The 19,384-nt window shown below is 38.2% G+C and overlaps 1 protein-coding gene across 1 annotated transcript in view; it reads right to left on the bottom strand.

The window, feature by feature from the left end:
• Nucleotides 1–2,087: 2,087 nt before the first annotated feature.
• wdr27 (WD repeat domain 27) overlaps nucleotides 2,088–19,384 on the bottom strand; it is a 38,882-nt gene continuing 21,585 nt past the window's right edge. The window contains exons 22-24 of the mRNA XM_063875197.1: nucleotides 16,076–16,178; nucleotides 13,775–13,873; nucleotides 2,088–2,823 (exon numbers count right to left, since the gene is read on the bottom strand). Of these exons, the coding sequence (XP_063731267.1) occupies nucleotides 2,719–2,823; nucleotides 13,775–13,873; nucleotides 16,076–16,178 (307 nt within the window). The 3' untranslated portion in view covers nucleotides 2,088–2,718. The remainder of the gene's footprint in view (nucleotides 2,824–13,774; nucleotides 13,874–16,075; nucleotides 16,179–19,384) is intronic.

The raw sequence follows: 19,384 nt of genomic DNA, 5'->3' as shown, positions 1-19,384 counted from the left end.
TAGGAAACCTGGCAGCTGAACTTCAAAAGCTATATATAATGTGACTGAGCTGAGGCTGGTGGTGCACAGAGAACAATCCTTTCAGGCATTCTGGTTTGGTAATAATTAAAGCAAACAGTCTAAAAAAAGAAATAAATCAAATGCAGAATTTTGGACAGTGGACAAGGCAGAGATGAGCAGAGTTCTGAAAGCTTGCCTCTGTCTGAAGGAGTTAAGAAAAGGCGGACTATCAGTGGCTTTATCTTTCCATCATCAGCATCAGCGTCACATAATGCATCAAATTCAATATCTTTTCCTAATGGACTGGGGATGAGTGACGCTTGAAATGTCATTCCATTGCAGAAAGGTAGAGTTTTCCTTTAGCCTCTCTCAAGACAGCTGAGGTTTAGAACATGTCGGTAGCATCAATGGCAGCATACTAGGAAATAGTTGGAGTAGTTTTTCTGGGCTTGGAAAAGTGAAAATCGTGCCCCAATCCCTAAACGTTAAAGATAACAAAGTGAATGCCACGGACATTTTCCCAGGCTGTATGAATTTCTTATTAACCATGGGGTTATACTTCTGAAACTGAGAAGGTAAACACTTAATATTAAACCTAAAGAAGGTTCAAAAACATACACTCACAAGCAAAGCTGTACCCACCATCTTTCTGCGCTATAACTTTGTTTACTTTCTGGAGATACAACCTATATTGATGATGTAATGAGTAAGGCATCACTGTAATAAATTCATTGTAATATATATACTAGTATGATTATAACTTAAAATAGAATCTTCAGGAGATCATAAATAAAATCAAAAATGCAAAGAGTCCTTAAGTAGAACCTTGAGGAACACCTTAAACAGTGTAGAAAACAAAAATAAAAGAAATTAAAGCTGCAAGCAGCGATGAGCGGGTCTGAGACGCTGGCAGGATGTTGTCACAACGTCGACATGTGTCGCGCAGGTGTTTTATCTGTCGCCATGGCAACGGCATATGATGACATCCCATAATACTCCTAGGTGTGTTCAGGGCTGCATCAATATCAAACATGTTACGTTTTAGGTCATTTGGAGCATGTTAACTAGAGTTAAGAGAAAAACGTGTTGCCATGGCAACGGCATACGATGACATCCCATAATTAATATAGAGCTGGTCAGGTCTGCAGTCTGGTGCGATTTCGCAGATCCTGCTTAGAGCTGTTGAGGCATGGACCAGCGACACACAGGCGAAGATTGGAGGTCGATCGGATCGTGTCCATTGGAGTTACAGCGACATCGTGTTTTATGGTGAGGGATGCGTTGCCACGGCAACGCCACATTTTGTAACGTAAATTTTGACGTAGAGACGTACAGCAGTGTTAACCATCATGTGGCGTTTGGTGACTTTCTGAGCATGTCAGTTGGAGTTATGACATCATCGTGTTCCATGGCGAGGGGTCGCCGAAAATCGTACGAACGCAAACTTTGGCGCTAAATAACGGCTACGCCGTGCAAAAAAAAGTTAAGATTTCGTGATATCGTTTTGTCGCCCATGTCTCAAGACGCTACCCGACGATTTTCGAGCCGATCGGACAAGGCCCCTCGGAGGAGTTCGTTCAAGTGCGATAAATCGCGTTTTTCCGACGCCAAATTCAAAATGGCCGACTTCCTGTACGTTTTTTCATACAGGCCCAAGAGGCTTTTTTGTTCGTCTCCGGACCCTGGATATGCGTAGCGATTTTCGTTTGTTTCCGAGAAAGTTAGAGTAGGGGGAGTTAACGTTAAAAACGGAAGTGGGCGTGGCCTACGCAATTTTTATCGGAAAGTTCCGAAACCAATTTCAGACGTCTATTTTCACCAGCGCTGACGCGCTGGCAAATTTTCATGAGTTTTCACATATGTTGCGCGAGCGACTAAATCGATCATACAAATATCAATCATCACGAGTTGCAGTCACGCGAACGACCAATTTCAATAGGGTCTTCGACGGCCTCTGGTCTCAGACCCTAATAATTTCCACAGACATGTATCAATGATGCAAGGGTTTATTTATACTTTATATAAAAATTACAAACAATATATACTTAAAAAAAACCAAAAAAACGTATTCAATTTATTTTGCCCAATAATAGTTGAATAGTAAATGTCATTTGTAGCCGAGCCGACATTTTGTTTTGCAACGGTGAAGAGTAAATGTACAGCTCAAACAACAGACGGGTGTGTCAGTATGAACAGTAGTAGCATCTGTGTTGTTGGCAGCCTAAGAGGTTGCACCCAGTTGATGTCATAGCTCTATATGCTGATCTGCTAAGTGGTGCGCTCATCCAGTTATATAGAATGAAATCTGTTGCACGCACTGAACTAAAACAACCTGATACTTGGTCACCCTGAATGTGAAGAGACGGATGGGAAATAGCTGCTGAAACTAAATGTTTACAGAGCTTAGTTTTTCTCTGTAATTGAGAACATATTATATCTTGTAACAATCATGTGATATTCAGTAAAACCATTGATATGGACATTTTACAAGGATGAGCTACAATTGGTGGTTCCGTTTCACAGTTTCTGAACACAGCAGTGGAAAAACACAACAGGCAAATAAAACTAGAAAAAGAACAACCTATTGTTCCTCTTTGCATTCTCAATTAAACTAAAAACAAAACACATATTCCTTCCACTCCCACTAAAACCCAGGGGACTGGAACTGCTTCAATGAAAGCTGCATAGACTAGGCAGCTGCCAGCCGTCATTACACAGTCATTTTGGGGACGCCATATGCACAGCACTGGTGTCAAGAGACAACCGGGCTGCACTGCTGGACTGAAACAATCTCAGCTTTCCATCCATGGTCCCGGTTAGCAGCTAGGAGAGACAGAGAGAAAAAAAAAATCACGTTCAGCTTTTACTGTTTAGGATATTTCCCAGGAACTGTGTCATATATTACTATTTTTTTACGACTCCATTAAGAGGACGAGGTTGCATTGCAGCACACCTGCTTCCTTAAAGTAGAGTAGCACCTCTGAGGTTAAGGTCCAGACGCTGTGCCTGGTAGAAATTATTGATTTTCCATACCTGCCACATATCGGGAAAAAACATAAAGCTTCCTGGCCTGATCTTTGTTCTATAATTTTGTTTAATTAGCAGTGGGACTGGAGGTTACTGCCAGTGCGAGTAATGGTGAGTCAACTTTACACATTAATGAGGCACATATCAAAAAAGTAACATGAGTCCACACTCTGCTCACAAATTCAAACAAACACTCACACATTCAACTCTAACCAACATGCGGATGCAGAGCGCAGATAAGCACACATGTACATAATAAATTCTTCATTATATTACTCAACAAGACAGGAGGATTACCTCATCTGTTTGTATCAGCTAGTAGAATAGATGAGGGTAAAGGAGGATTACCTCAACACTCTGACAGCTAATCAGCAGCTATAGCAATAGGAAACAATACATTTGGGGTTCAGCTCATGAAACACTCATAGTTGCAGTAGCTCAGAGAACATAATATGATAGAACAATCATATCCAAAAATAGGTGTTTAACACGGCCCTCCTCCTCCTGTTATTGGGTTTTCCCTTTCCTGTAGGGTGCTATATAGCTTTGTCTGCATCCAAATGGTCTGCAAAGGCTAAAATCCCACAGTTCCCACCAGAAGGAGTTTCTCTCTCACACACTCCCATATTGCATGAAACGCCTTGTTTGTAGTCCTTTGTTTACTTCCGTAACATTATGACATCACTTGTACTTGTATTAGCTAGCACTCAAACACTTGATATGCTAAGGGGCGGGACATCTATAAGTGGTTGGCCAATCACAACAGAGTCGACCAGCTAACCAATCAGAGTAGACTAGGTTTCAGACAGAGGGTGAAGACAAAGTGCTGCAGCTCAGAAACTATCAGAAGAATAAATACCTTTTTGAAAATTAAAGCATGTAGCACACATGTCACAGTAGAAGCACAAAATACAAATATGAAACCTGAAAATCTGCATAATACGGCCCCTTTAACCCTTCAAGCATGACATGTAAGACCAGGCAATGTGATTAACCTTTTTAAATATATTTCATACAACCTTAAACCAAGATTATTAATCCTACCTCCAAAATGTAACAAATTCCTCATAATGAAAAAATAAGGAAAATAAATGATCGGGTGAAGGTCAAGGTCTGTTTTGAAGTGTCAATGTAATTTATGTAATATTAGAGATTTTACGGTGGTGGTCAAGTCCGAGTATCTATTTAAAGAATATTAAAAGCAGGAATCTTGGATAAAACAAATATTTGCCAAACTGTGATAAAATCCACATTTCGTACTCAACAGTCCAACATTTTTTCCCCATCTACTAAAGCTGTTTTATGCAGAAGAAATTATCTTTTTACCAGCAAGCCAGATGCCTGTGCTGGGAAATGGCTGTGGTCTGAGGATGACTCAAACAAACAATGGACTACACTGGGGTAGAATTAATCTTGCTCTGACGGGGAATCACTGCAGCCACCATCCTAAAGACACACATAGGATTTGAACATGTGAGATTGAAGCCAAAAGACGAGAGGATTTCTGCAAAAAAGGCAGCCAAGTAACCAAAAACACATCACACCTATGAAAGCACATGTTGTACTTTTTTCAGCGTATAAAACTGTTTGGGGCCCTCCCACAAAACAAACAGTTTAACAGCTCATTTCACTAGCTCTTCTATTATGAGCAAGTCATCTTACTCCATGACTTTGTGCTCTAATCAACAATAGCCAGGCTGCCAGCGTCCTGCCCCTGGGCTGCTAAATTAGCTCAACTTTAGAGGGTCAGAGAGCAGCTCCATTAGCAACCACAGCTCATCAATGGCAATCCAAAACCATTAAGCTTTGTAATCGACGAGCATTACACTTATCTGCATAAATATGTGATGCAGAGTTGAGGCAAAATCACATGTTTTCCCAAAATTACAATTTTAACTTTGGATTAACAACACATTCCATCTCTGCAACCTTCAACCTTTGTTCAGTGAGGCTGAAGTAGGCCGAGCTGATGAGGAGTGAGGGTTTTTTAGACCTATGGGGTCAGAAGACACAACTACTTGCTCGCCGGTTGACTGTATGTAGCATTGGGTCATAACATTGCAAGTGATTTATTTGTCTTTCCTTAACATCTCACTTCTAGGAAACACAGTTTTCTTTGGTATCTGTTTTAAGATTGATTTGGAATTTGTCAGATGTCCTCATGCAATCCTGCCAACTTTGAGATATAGTTTTTTCAAAACAACCAAGTTTATTTTCTCTTTTTCTTATTTGACTATTAATAATCTCAAAGAAAGTCAAAATGGAAAAGCTGGACTTTTTTTATGATCCTCTTGTTTTTTTCTGTTTAGTCGATTAGAGACTCATTCAAAACTCTTTAGCAACTCAGGGATCTTAAATCAGGCTGAGAATTTGCAGAATTTCCATGGCGTGTCGAACATGTTACATAATCTAAGTTATTGTAAGGCGTGCTGGCTAAATACCACAGAAAAATAACACAAATCAATAGTTCAAAGTAGGAATTCAAAAAGATCATGATTAAGAATGCAACGTGGGTTGCGTGAAATATTGGCATGCTGGACAACAAAGTGTTCATCTGCTGATAGTGGTATGAACAATAGCCGAGGCTTTGAAGGTATGAGGAGTGATGTGCTTTTCGTCCAAAAGGATATCATTCATCAGTTGAGTGCAGACCTCTCAAATGCCAACATACCAGATTGTTCTGTACTGTACAAGCTGAACGGGGAAGAAAAATTCGCATGAGATGGGAAAAAGAGCAGACAGTCACCGGGGTCAGCGGTTAAGTATATGAACGGTCTGGGAAAGAAACGTATAGACAGTTGCTACTGGGGAGTTCCTGTTAACGTCTTAATGATCTGTATGCCTTCAAAGTATTAAGGAAATAAGTTTTATATAAAACAACATGAAAGTGTTGTTTTATTTCTGTTGCTGTCAAGCCTTTTGTGCGTAATAAATGTCTCTATATCTCTTTTAAAAATAAGGGAAATTATCTGAGTCTACAACATTTAGAAACAAAAGGAAAGACCAGGTAACTTACGGAAGAAATACAGATTTTTTTTCTCATAAAATTGTAATCTAAATTCAAATTCAAATCAGAGACAGAGATTAAAGATATGCTTAGCTGTTTCTTCTTCATTGCATTAACCTCGGTTTTTCCCGATCCCACTGACACTTACTGATTAAAACAACCCAAATAATGGAAGTAACAGTACATTTATACCTGTCCAGCTTATGCTCCCTGCCTGTTCATCCATTTGTCTGTGACAGTCGAGGTAGATCTAATTTTTAAGGCTCTGGACAATGTTACAGAACAGAAACACAGATATGATCAGACTCACAGCATTCCATTTGCTCCATAAGCTGCGTATGGAATTTCTTTCTCAGGAAACACACATTATACAAAGAAAAGTGAAAGAGTATTAAGGCTGACAATCACAGAACACACTATTAGTTTATTGTGAAAGTGTTGGAGTAGTAGGCCTGTCAATATCTCAGTCACTTAAAACATTTAGTTTTGCCTTTTGTGGATCTGTTTGTTTCATCATGAATCTGTATGATAAAAGAATTATACAAGATGATAACTACCACTCTCATACAGTATGCTAGTATTCTGTTTCGTACAGAGTTATTATACCATATACAGTACCAGAGACTAGTGATTTATCAAATCTCTCTTTGCATTGTGTTCAATCAAAAAACTTATATCAAACAATTTCTGGTTATAAGAGGCAAACTATGACGCATTTCATTTTTGTTTTTGGTCATACCAACTGTATATGTGCATATCTGTAAATGCATTCAACTGCACAGGCTAGACACATTGTGTTTTGGGTATTCAGGGAATAAAACATCACTAACTAACACTAATCATCCACCCAACCATGACCAAATGAAAGAATGCTGTTTACTAAATGTAAAACATGTTGATACTTTAAAATGCCTCTTCCAAAAAACCCTAACCCTAACCCAAAGTCTTTATATCCTCACTTGCTGTTCTTTCCAGCTGTGCTGAACACAGGCCAGATGATTTCAGAGAGGCTGTCTCAGCTTGGTCTGTATCTCACTCTAATGCAACATTCTGGAGCACACAGGAAGGTCCAGCTCTGTATTTGCTGTCTGGCCACTACAGTAAGAAGAGAGCGTTTTGCTCTCTGGGGTCAGGGAAAGAGGAAACGAAGGGATTAAATACAAAAAAAAAGAAGTGTGGATAGCTTTTCAAATGCCAAATGGACACAAATGAAAAGATACAGTACAAAGGTCTAGTGGGACGCCAGCTGCACATTTTGCCTGCCTGTAAACAGCAATGATACATGCTGACATACAGAGACAAGAGTAGCGCTGAGCTAGAAAGCCAGATTCACTCATTGTTCATCTTCCCAGTTGGGATGATCGGACATGTGAACTTTAAGAGAAAACTGCTTGTGTCAGCAGTCAGAGTCAACACATGAATTACAGATGAGGACTCAAATATTTGACGGAACTAAACTTCTCACTTAATAAAAAGACTGAAACTAAAACCATTATTAAACAGGTCTTATTTCATTTTGATCCCTACGTTGAAATAAAGAGTACTCAAAAGAACACACATGTTTGCATTTAGAAATTGACCAGATATGTCAGGGTGCAGCAGTGTTTTTGGGACAGGGGGGGAGGGGTTCACTGAGTTGCTCAAGGATATTTTCAAAGAAACAAACACATTTTTTAAACAACAGGAAACCTTACTCACCATAAACTGATTGCATTTTTTCAACCACAAACACACATTTTCTATGTCAGATTACTAACACTTCAGTTTGTTTGGTATTCTTTTTCAGTCTCATGTGATCTGAGAATACTTTGATGCACAAATGCCCCATCAACCACCAGATTCTCTCTTTCTGTTTTTACATTTGATATTTTGGTAATTTCCGCCAGCATACAGTAAACTCACATAACACGAAAGAAGATGATGGCCTACGGCAACTATTTGACTGTTAGCTGATTCAGCTAACATTGGATCTCAAGTGTGTATAAACATTTGCCTGAGACAAGAACACCTGGTTTAGGATTACTCAAAGCAAACTCCCTGGTTTTATTTGATGGATCTGGCTCTTAAATGTCTATTTCTCCACCATCATGTCCCCCACAGCTCAAAGTTACAACCTTAACCAATTTTTCAATTCATAAAGTGTGAGTCACATCTAATAAAGGCTCACACAAAATAAGGACAGTTTAACAACAATGTAAGGATTCTTCCCTCTTTTCTCTTGAATGCTGTATAACTCTTTTTTACAACACATACTTTTATTCTCTCTCGTCATTTTTAAGTGATGTTTACTTACATTTCAGATCGTAGAGAATCACTCCTTATGTGTCTTTGATTATCTTACCCTTCATTTCTGAAGAAACAATCTCAGTACTCAGTGAGATACAATATCCAAACCACACAAGCATCACCACCATCACAACAGACAGAGGTAGCATAAACAAAGCCATTTGCAATCAAGACATACAAAACTTGAATAACTGAATTTAAAAAGTCACCAATGAAATATGTCATAAAGACGAAAAACAATACCTTAGAAATGGATTGAGCAAGGACAACAACTTTTCTTAACATTTCTAAAAGGTTGTCTCAGAATTTGAAGCAGTCCACTAAAAGGAAACCTGCTTTATTAATAAGCTGACCTTTGGTAAATACTACAAAGACGTTTCCACTGCTAATGTGGAACAAAGTAATTGGAGCTATCGACAGCTGGAGTGAGACTGTACAGAAATGAGAATAACCCAAATAGAGCAAAGCCCCATGAAGTATATTTCTCCAGTCTGACCTAGTTACCTTTTTTTCAAACTATTCCTTTTACTTATGAACTTGAAGCTTCTTAATTTGGAGGATGAAGCTTCAGATATCACTCATGCCTTAATCCCAAATTGAACACTTACAACGCTTTGCCTCAAACAAATCTAATAAAAAAAAGAGAATACCCTTGTTGAATCAGCAGATACGAACTTACTCATGTGAAGTATGAAGATACTCTCAAGTAGAATTTGCACGTCTACTTTTATGGTAGCACATGTAGGTCCTACACAGGAGAGCTTGCAAAACTTTACAGAGGTATGCCATGTGAAATCCCGCAAGATTTTACAAGACAACAAATTGAGGGAGACAGTAAAAGTTGGGATCTTTCATTACTGACTAAAGTACAGGAATAAACCTGAGGGAATGAACCCCGGAGGTAGATCTGCCTGCTTGATGGTCTTTTAAGTATTAGTGTGGAAAACATGAGTGAAAAATGAGTGGAAAATACGCATCGCATTATCTGTCTGTGTCTTGCATCGGAGGGTTCTCTGAGCAGTAAATATGGAGCACATCTGGCCCTCAAATGTGGCTAAAAAGCAAGGTGAGCACAGGTTGGGGACACTTTTTCAGGAAACCCAGGCTAAGGAAATACAGCATTGTTACCATGATGATATCACATGGCCTTGGTGTCAGTTAACTTTAAGACTAACCAGACATTTCCCAGGACTTCCTGATCTTTTAATCATTTTTTATTCACAGGACTCTTTTTTGGCAACAAGCAGAAGAAAAATAAAGACAGATATGAATGCGTCCATTTCAGGCAGACATTAGATCAACCGGATCAAGTTTAACCAGAAGCAGCCTCACAAAGCAGAGCCAGACACTCAGTATATCAGGACCATACCATCTTTCGCAGTAACAGTCATCTGCAGCAATGTACGGAGCATCAGTAACATTTCAGAAGTTATTTTCTGTATTATTCCCATTCTTATAAAGCAGGAGAAGCAAAATGCAAATCCTTCAAATGACACAAAACAATGTACTGTGTAATTTCTGTGTTTTTCAAAGTCACAACTTCGGTAAAGATAATGAGTCAGAAGAAGATATCTCCATCAAAGTATGGATTGTGTCACTCAAACCATCCATCTGCATGACAAGGGAGCACACGTTCCTGAGAAGATACTCAGGATATTGTAGTAAGTGGATTTTGAACAGGTATTGTTTTGCTAAATTACTTTTTCCAACATAAAGAGAAAGCTGAAGAATGAAGGAATGGACTTCCACACTTAAAGCTAACACAAAGTCTAAATAGTAATATGGATGGAATGATAACATTAACAAAACTCAAAGTTCAACAAATCCATCTCCATTACAACCGAGCAATCTCTGTCTACTAATGAAGATTGTGTGATACAGTTGAAAGCTAGTAAGTAGACCTGAGGCAGGAATTATTTTCCCTGAAATTATCTGAGAACATTCCATGACAGGATATGAATTTCCAATTTGATACAGTATTATCTATATTTGCTAAGAATTTCCGAGGTCTACCTCCCTCTAAAAAGGTCCTGAGAAAGACTAAATAGGCCAAAGTGAATGATGATTCAGCCACGGATGAAAAACAGCCCCTTCCCTTCTGGTGCACAGACAGAAATTCAGCTGTCCAGCAAGTGGATACACATGACTTTGCAGCTGTGCTAATTGCATTCAGAAAATTGCTTGACAAACACTGGAAAGACAGTTAATGCAATACAGCATTAGTGGTTATTGGTTAGTATGAGAAGGCACATTTATTTCATGAGCACCTATTTCTGTGTTTGAAGCTAAAATCTGAAGGCCATTACAAAACCAAAATGAACATAACGCCTGAATAAATATTAGTCTTTTGAAAGCATGAGCACAAAAGGCCCACATATTGTACCTAACTAAGTTTTCTATGATTCAAAAAAGCCATGGCACTCTGGAGCCCTTTAATTATTTTGTGCATTTGTGAATTCTAAGACTTCCATCTATCAAATCTTAAATTACATGGCTAGTGACACAAATCTGAGAAAATAAAAAAATATTGGACAATAGGTGATGACCTTATGAGCGATACAACAGGACACATGATATGACCTCACAAAGGAAAGATATTAAAATGAGTGCTTTTGAGTATTTGCACAAATTGGAACATTTAAAAGTCAAGTATTATACCGTATTCCAACAATGCATTATAGGTCTCAGATATATACCAAACATGTCTCTGAAGTTTTTTTGCTCAAAATACCAAACAGATCATGTATTATAGCATGCCATAAACCCCTCTCTTTCAACCCTTTTCTAAAAGTGCTGATTCTGTGTCTGTAGCTTTAAATGCAAATGAGCTGCTGCTGGCCACGCCCTTTTGAGGAAGTGTTTCTGGCTCTCCGCCCCCCAACCGAGCAGCTCCATGGAAACGGGGAACAGTGCGGAAAAGAAGCATTTCAAACTGTCCAACAGCAGAAACTCAACGGTGCCAGATTTTGCAGCCTGAAACAGCACAGCGTCTTCTTAGACATCCTGCCGAAACTGGTGGCCAAAAATACACAGAAACACTGAGGTGCTGCAAGAGGGGATTCAGGTAAGATGGTGGGTGGGGGTTACCCTGGTTGGTTTGTTGCTTATACTGTGCAACCCACAAATGACGTCAAAGATGAATTTTACGTACCGAACCCGAAACCTAACTCACCCATTTTTTGAGCGACTTTCAAATACTTTGATCAGGAGAGAAAGAGAGAGAACCTTTTTTACAAAAACTTTCTGAGTCTCTTAACACACAGGGGAGACATATATATGTATTCAATATATTTAAAAGTGCATTTTGTATAATAGGGGACCTTCAAAGCAATATCCTAAAGTCCTAACACCTGCGATGAACAATACAATAAAGGTGAGTCCATGATGCCAAACTTTGTGAAGATGTAGTTTAGTAAGTGGCTGTGGATGAAACTTTCCACTTTCAAACTGGAGAATCTGAACGCATCACTGTTCTGTGAAGTTGGACTGAATTACACAGATGGACATAAAAGATTTAAATCATGTGCCTCAAGTCCAACAGCAAGTCAACAAGAAGTCTCATAAGACGTCCAGTAGAGGTTGTGACGTTATATTTGAAAAAGCTTCTTTTGCAAAACCACTGGCCTGTCACTTTTCCAAAGGAAAATCATTAGGGGACACTAAAACATAACAAAGAGAATGTAGCTCTGTGGGAAAGGCTCTGGAGATTTGAAAAGGATGCCGTTTTCAAGTAAAGCTATAAACTTAAACTCTTATTCTCCTGTAATGGCAATTCAAGATAGACAAATTCTTTTGTCCTGTATTACGCTTTACTTTTATGTTTTCCATGGAGAGACTCTACAGTCCCTAGTTTTCTATTAGATCGGTAGTAGGTCAAGCAAAGAAACAGATTTAAATCCATTGTGGGGATGAACTGAAATAAAGAGATCAAATACTGAAGCATTCAAAGCATTTCTACATTTGGCATTCACAGTGCCATCAATTTCGAATTTAGTCTGGCATGACATTAAACTACAATGGATCCAGTTAGAAATTGTATAAACAGTCACCAAAGTTGGAAAGCAGCTCCTGAAGTGAACAAGCAAAACCCTGTATACTGTTCATCTTCTGTTAACTGTGGAACTGTGCAACCAGTCGCAGGCTGGAACAACCCTGCAGGCAGTCACTCATGGATGTGGATCAGCACAGCGCACAAAGCCAGTCATAGATGCCACATGGCACAATAGAGCGGTAGTCATTATCTGATTGGACTACGAACTTGCCATAGAGCGATTTGGGGAAATTCATTTTAAATGGAAATGGTTCTGGCCCAGGAGGCTAACATTAAGAAAAAGTGTGTTGTCTTTGAAATGTTTTTAGATGCAAGCAGCATTTTTAGTTTCGGTTTATACACATTGAACATATACAAGGGTTATATTAACCATTACAGTATAATATGCAGTACTTTTAGAGACAAGTTTGGACCTACACAATGAAACACAAATACATTTAAATCACCCATTCGACACATAAAAAGCTTCATTGAAGTAAATTAACCAACAGAAAAAAAGATGTTAAGAAAACTTCACACTGACTCGTGTATATCCCATTTATTGGAAACCCTCCTAAAGAGTAATATTTTACACCCTGATTTAAGACAATTGACCGTATACAGTATAATATGCAGTACTTTTAGAGACAAGTTTGGACCTACACAATGAAACACAAATACATTTAAATCACCCATTCGACACATAAAAAGCTTCCTATTATTTTTATTGTCTATTTTGCTTTTACTGGCTACTAGTAGAAAGTGTGTGAGGTCACTTTCAGATAAGTCAACTGACCCTGAACTTAGGATGATCTGAATAGGTCCTCAGCCTGAGGATATCACTCCTTCATAATGAACACTGAGAGCCAGCAGAGATACTGCAGACCTGTGTAACAGTCTCACTTCATGAAATATGAGTGACATAGGTTTATAAATAACAGTCAAGCGATGTTATGGAAGTCATATCATGTTAATATAACTAAAAAAGAAATCAGTAATTAGTGTTTTACAGTAATCATGAGAACGTTCTCTTATGTGTGTCCTGTACCTTTGATAACTTTGCAAGGTAGTATTAAACAACATTTCCAAAGGGACATTAACGAAGACTTTTCAAAATACTGAAGAAGTTATGCTTACACTTGGACTGAAGACATCACCTCTGATTGACAGTGTTTCACTTTGACCTCTTACCTGCTTTTAAAGATGTTTCTTTCATAACTGTTTGAGATAAAGTTCACAGTGATTGGAAGACATTTTCATACATGAGAGGAGGGTAGAAGCAAACACAAAAACACTTTTCTCTACCAAACCAACTGTCGAATGTGAGTAAAGAGAGGTTAAAGTAAGGCATTTAATGAAACTTTACGAAGCAGTCACTTGAGAGGAAATGACGGAAAGAGACTAAAGGTAAGACGGGTTCTTACCTGTGGAGTGGCAGGGTTGAAAGCTACACTGAGCACCGTGTCTGAGTGTTTCTGAAGTTTGTGGAGGTAGCTGCTGCTGCGGATGTCATACACGTAGGCCTGAAATGAATGAGATGGACTACATGAACAAAAGCAGGTTTGAACTTTAACACTGCGGTGATGTCCAGATGTAGTGAATGTGGTACAACTACATACAAAGTGACATGAACAGATGTGAGTTTGCTTTGGAGATCATTGCAACTTTAGGGGGAAGAAAAGTATCTGTTTTAGGTTTTGAATCATTCTTTAAAGACTGAGCTCCAGCAGTCACATATGCATTGTTTATTCAGATGCAGTCAATGTGTACACTTATACTGTCAATTGTTCTTTTGGGTGAATATCACAGAATTCTTTCACCTTAATACAATTAACCAAAGTTTCCTTAATGATCATCAAAAGTTTGTGATGCTATGTTCAGAGATTGGCTGGACCGTGAGACTTGGCTATTGATGATTTAATATATAATATTATGCTATAATGTATAGATTGAGCTATTTCAAGACAAAACCCAAATAATTCTGGAGGAAAATACAGACGGGGGCTGGTTAGCAAACTTCATACTTTTTAAGCAATAAACCAAATCTATGTAGCATTAATTCTGGGTTCCACTTCTACATCCCTGTAGCAAGGAAGGTAGTTTAACAACAATAAGAAGTTGCTCTTTAAAAAAATGGAAAACAATGCTAAAACTTCTGAACACTTCCAAATTAGCTAGCCATTAAAACAAACCAATAATCCTGATGAACCCTTGCGGAAATCTTACAGTTATTTTCGGCTTTGAGGCAGTAAAAAGCTCACTTATCATCTCTTTACTTAAAGTTGTTGAGTAGGTGTGAATTTAAAGACAAGGTCTTATGTGCACAATAAGACATTTGCAGAAAGCTGGTGTAGACGTCTTAGAATCAACACTTTATTTAAATCTTAGGATATATATATTTAAGGTATTATCAGCTTGTTAGCCCAGTTTACTTTGGCTAAATACAATCAGTGAGTTTTAAGACCTTTTCGTTTGATTCAGTGCCATGAGCACAGATAAAAACAGATGTGGGGATGTTTGTTAACAGATGACGACTCATCAGATTCCTGCAGCTGTTTTGTATTAAGTTTGATAAAAAAAAAAACTCCAAGTGAGCTCTGTCAAATGGTCCATGGGTAGAGTATCTCCTGTCTAAGGCATATGTGTGTGGTGCCTAACACGGCATTAGATACTTGGAAGAAAGAAATTCCTTCAGGAATGCATGAATATCACATGGATCCCCAGATGTATCAGTTTATATTAACTGAAACTGAAGCGGGGAGCAAGGGCAACACTGAACGTATAACAGGTTAATATTGACCACACTGAAATCATATTCCACTTAGATTGTTTCTGGCTGTGGGTTTTTTGGAAACTGTGTAATATGATCTAGGGAGTCTTTTTTTAAAGTATTCAGGGTCTTTTTTCCATGATTACTTTTTGATATATTAAGACAAGTACAAATGTGTCTGGCTTATGAAAGTCTCAGGACAGCAACAAATAAATATGCTGTAGCGCACTACCATATACCGATTTCCAAGAAAACGTTAAAGAAGTCCAATCTCGACAGAGATGCTCTCAAATGTCCCCATAATTAATAATAACCAACAGTGGGTATATATTATTCCATGTCTTTCAAAAAGCACGTAGACCAGAAGCAAAGAGAGATGGATAAGGAAAAGGGAGGCATGCTTCTGAGAACGTCTTGAAAGAAATAAGGCTCAGCCTGGAAAAGCAATTAAACAGTTCTGCTTCGACATGAATGTTGAAATTGACTTCTATGGAAAAAGGCTTGAAATTAAATCTCTGAGTCGAGCACAAACAGCTTTCACCTTAAATGGAGGTGAAACTGATAAAGATATGATGCTGTTTTCCTGCTGTCCTGTTGATTTACCATGTTCAGTAAGATATGTTGGATAGCTTATTCTTCTGTCTAACACACATAGCAGCTGATAGAAAGAAGGAATGCTTCATCATATCTGCCTTTTTGAGTTATGGTCATGGTACAACTTGATTTTTTTTTCTTTTTTATATATCATACTGCTTTATTTTGACCCTTCAAATAACTAAGTAACAGTGATGCATGATATTGTGTGTGGTCCATGTTTTTTCCCCTTAATAACTTTATCACCCCATTCAATTGTATAGAACATTTACAAATTACTGACTAACAGTGAATTGCCAAACTAAGCTTAAAGAAACGCTAAATGACTGATAGACAGTATATATGGACTATTCCAACTTACACAGTTATCCTCAGAGCCTGAGGCAATGAAGCGGCCGCATGGTGAGATGGCGGCAGTGCACGGATGGCAGCGATTGAGATGGTTCTCGTAACGCCGCACACACCTGAGGAGGAGATGTACACAGTGGTGAGATATTAATGAGGCTAACAAACAAGAAAGCTGCAGGGGACATCTTTTATAAAAACAGTATTAAAACCTAAAAATAAAAAAATCTGTCTTTGATATCGGCATAAATACCATTTCACACAAAAGTAAATTATTTTTGTGATTTGTTATGATGCTAGATGAAAATGCAAAGTTTCTAGGGTATACTTAACTCTGGAAGGAAAAACCCAGACAAGGCAGATGAGAAAGTGCTAATCAGACCAAAGAAAATGTAATTCCTTGGCAGGGACATTGAAGTAAATTAACCAACAGAAAAAAAGATGTTAAGAAAACTTCACACTGACTCGTGTATATCCCATTTATTGGAAACCCTCCTAAAGAGTAATATTTTACACCCTGATTTAAGACAATTGACCGTGTCAACAAACCTCAGGTACTCAGAGAACGTGTTCCGCAGTTGGGGAGCAGAATGCCACCCTGCAGACCTCACGCTTTACAGACGTCTGAACCCAGGACAAGGAGTTGAGCATGACTCAAGTAAAACACGGGAAAGTGAAGGTAGTAGCTGACGAATGGCCCCCTTGTGCAAATTCTGCGCCGTTTCTTTGGTTTGCATGTAATGTCTTTACAATGCCACTAACAACTAGCTGAGTGAGGGTCCCTGTGAGTGGGCTGGCATGTTGGCAGGGCTTTGACAGGATATGGTTAGAGAATGTGTTTGACATTCACATGCTTATGCTATTAGGCTGGACTAAAAGTAGGTCATATTCACTGGCAATCATAAAGACATAGGATATACCCAGTACAGTGAGCAACATACATAAAAGCATCCAATAAAACAACATTTATGATGCTTATAATGTTGATGTATAGACTGAAGTTACTTTAATTTTTGAAGGTGTTCCTCTCATTTTGCTATGTGGTTACAGTTGGCTGTCTACGCTGTCTGCCAGCAAAATCCCTCAAAAGAGTAAGCCATAAAGTATTTCTGGCTGCAACTGAACACTTCATGGGACTGAGTTGGTTTGTCAAAAACCTTGAGTGTCTTTACAATGCTGCACAAAGGGCATCTTAGTGAAAAGGAGAACATATAAAGAACATTGCAGGAAAGAGTGACATATAGCTTTGACTGTGGAGAGGACTGAAAAAAGCTAAGATTATACTAAAAATGTGTTTCAAAGTGTTCCAGGTTAGCTTCTATTTATAAAGAGGAAGGTACACAACAGGGGCATATTATCTCCTGTGAAGGAGCTACTTAAATCTCTATTCACTTCTATGCATAGAAAGATGGATGAGAAGTATGCATTTCTAAATCCCCATCAGTACATCAGGACATACAGGTCTACAGTTCAGCTCACGCAATCTGTCACTATCTCACTGATAAGAAGCAGTTTAACAAGTTAGAATAAATACTCATCTGGTTTTTCCTTAGTCAGAATGTGGATCTAAGCCTTAAGGAGGTGCTCGGCTCGGAATCCCCCCCCCCCCCCACACACACACATCTTCTGTGTTGTGTGAGTGATGACTATCTGGTATTTTCCTGATGACTAACACAGACTACACTCGAGGGTCTGATCCTCTTGAGTGGGAGCCTATACAGTTTCTGAATCTAGCAGGGGATTCAGTGTCAGTCATCAAGGTAATAGCCAGGCTAATCATAGCACTTTATTTGCAGCCAGTAAATTTGGCCCAGTTTAACTGCGTCAAAATCAGTCAAAGGGTAGCTTTTCCTTGTACTATTTACCATCATAAACATTTTATTGATATATTTCCACGTGCCACATTTATTTATCACAATATGGAAATTTCACCAGATTTATGCGGAAGAAAAAGAGAAACATCTGTTATATCTATCTTCAGGATGGCTGTTCTTTATATATCTTAAGAGGACTTAACAGAATAAAACTCACACAAAATACACACAAGGTGAACATCTACATAAAACATGCATGTTGTGCATGGATGTGGCCAAATGGCTCACCAGCTGCCATTTTGAATTTTAGATTGTTAACTAACATTCATTTTACTTCCCAAGGATTTCAGATTTGGATGGTTTGCTTTGGCAGTGCCATTTCTTTGCTTCAGTGTCTCCCCACTACGCCCAACACACATGGGTCTGACCTGATCATCACTGCTGCTTTAAATAAAATCTCTAAGTGATTTCAGAGGATTTGAAACTGTGCTAAATACTAAAGTGTAGACTCGTCAAGTGGAACCTTGCACAATGGAGATATCATTAGGAAATAAAAGGGGTGAGTAAAAGCTTTGAAAAACGAATTCATATATGCCAATGAACTAATTAAGCCAGTGATTAATCACTTTTAAACAAAGTTGTTGAGCAGTTAATCCTTGTTCCCGTCCACAGTATTGAATGTATTACACGTTTCCCTGGGATTAATAAAGTAAATCTTATCTCATCTTAATAATTAAGATTTAATATAATGCAACATTAGCACTGGGAAAGCGCAACAAATATATATATATATATAACTATTTTTTATAGTGTCACAAATGTTTCTAAGCAATATTGTCATTCAGTTTTCGATGGACACACAGGGGTATCATACATGTTTGTACTTCTGACTGAAAATACATGAACAAGAAGGGCTAGGGATTCTCTTGTGAGAGCAAAAAACAAAGATGAAGCTTGAGTTTCAAAAGTGAAATGTACATTTCCCATTGTGGTTTGTTCCTAGAAGATCTTATAGTTTGATTGAAGAGGGGAAACTGTACTAATCCCCAACTTGTTCCAACCTACAGTAAGAACATATATTTCATAAAATACTATGCCATTAACTTTACAGGAAAATGGCCAAATTGTATTTATGTTCAATGTTAAGAAAAACAGCTTTTACCCAGACACTCATCAGCAGTGTGTATAGACTCATAAAATAACAGTTAATGACTCTAATTGAAAAACAATTTGTACAAGATATTACTTGATAAATTGGCAATGACCTATAGATTGCAGCAATCAAACTAGAAATCAAGGTTTATTGCATCAGTGTTGTGAGAGAATGTCTGGTCTCATTCATTTTATTTGAAAAATGTTACGTTACTCTCTGCCAGCCAGACACATTGCTATTCAATGTTGTTTGACTTAGACGGATGTAAAATCGTTTTGTTCCAGCATAAGTTTATGATTATCTTAAAGGAAATCTAGCGCTTTAGTTTGACATCCTTGATTAAGAGATATTTTTTCAG

This window comes from Eleginops maclovinus, chromosome 22 (genome assembly GCF_036324505.1).
Source record: "Eleginops maclovinus isolate JMC-PN-2008 ecotype Puerto Natales chromosome 22, JC_Emac_rtc_rv5, whole genome shotgun sequence".
NCBI lineage: Eukaryota > Metazoa > Chordata > Actinopteri > Perciformes > Eleginopidae > Eleginops > Eleginops maclovinus.
This window is presented reverse-complemented; position numbering and strand designations above follow the sequence as displayed.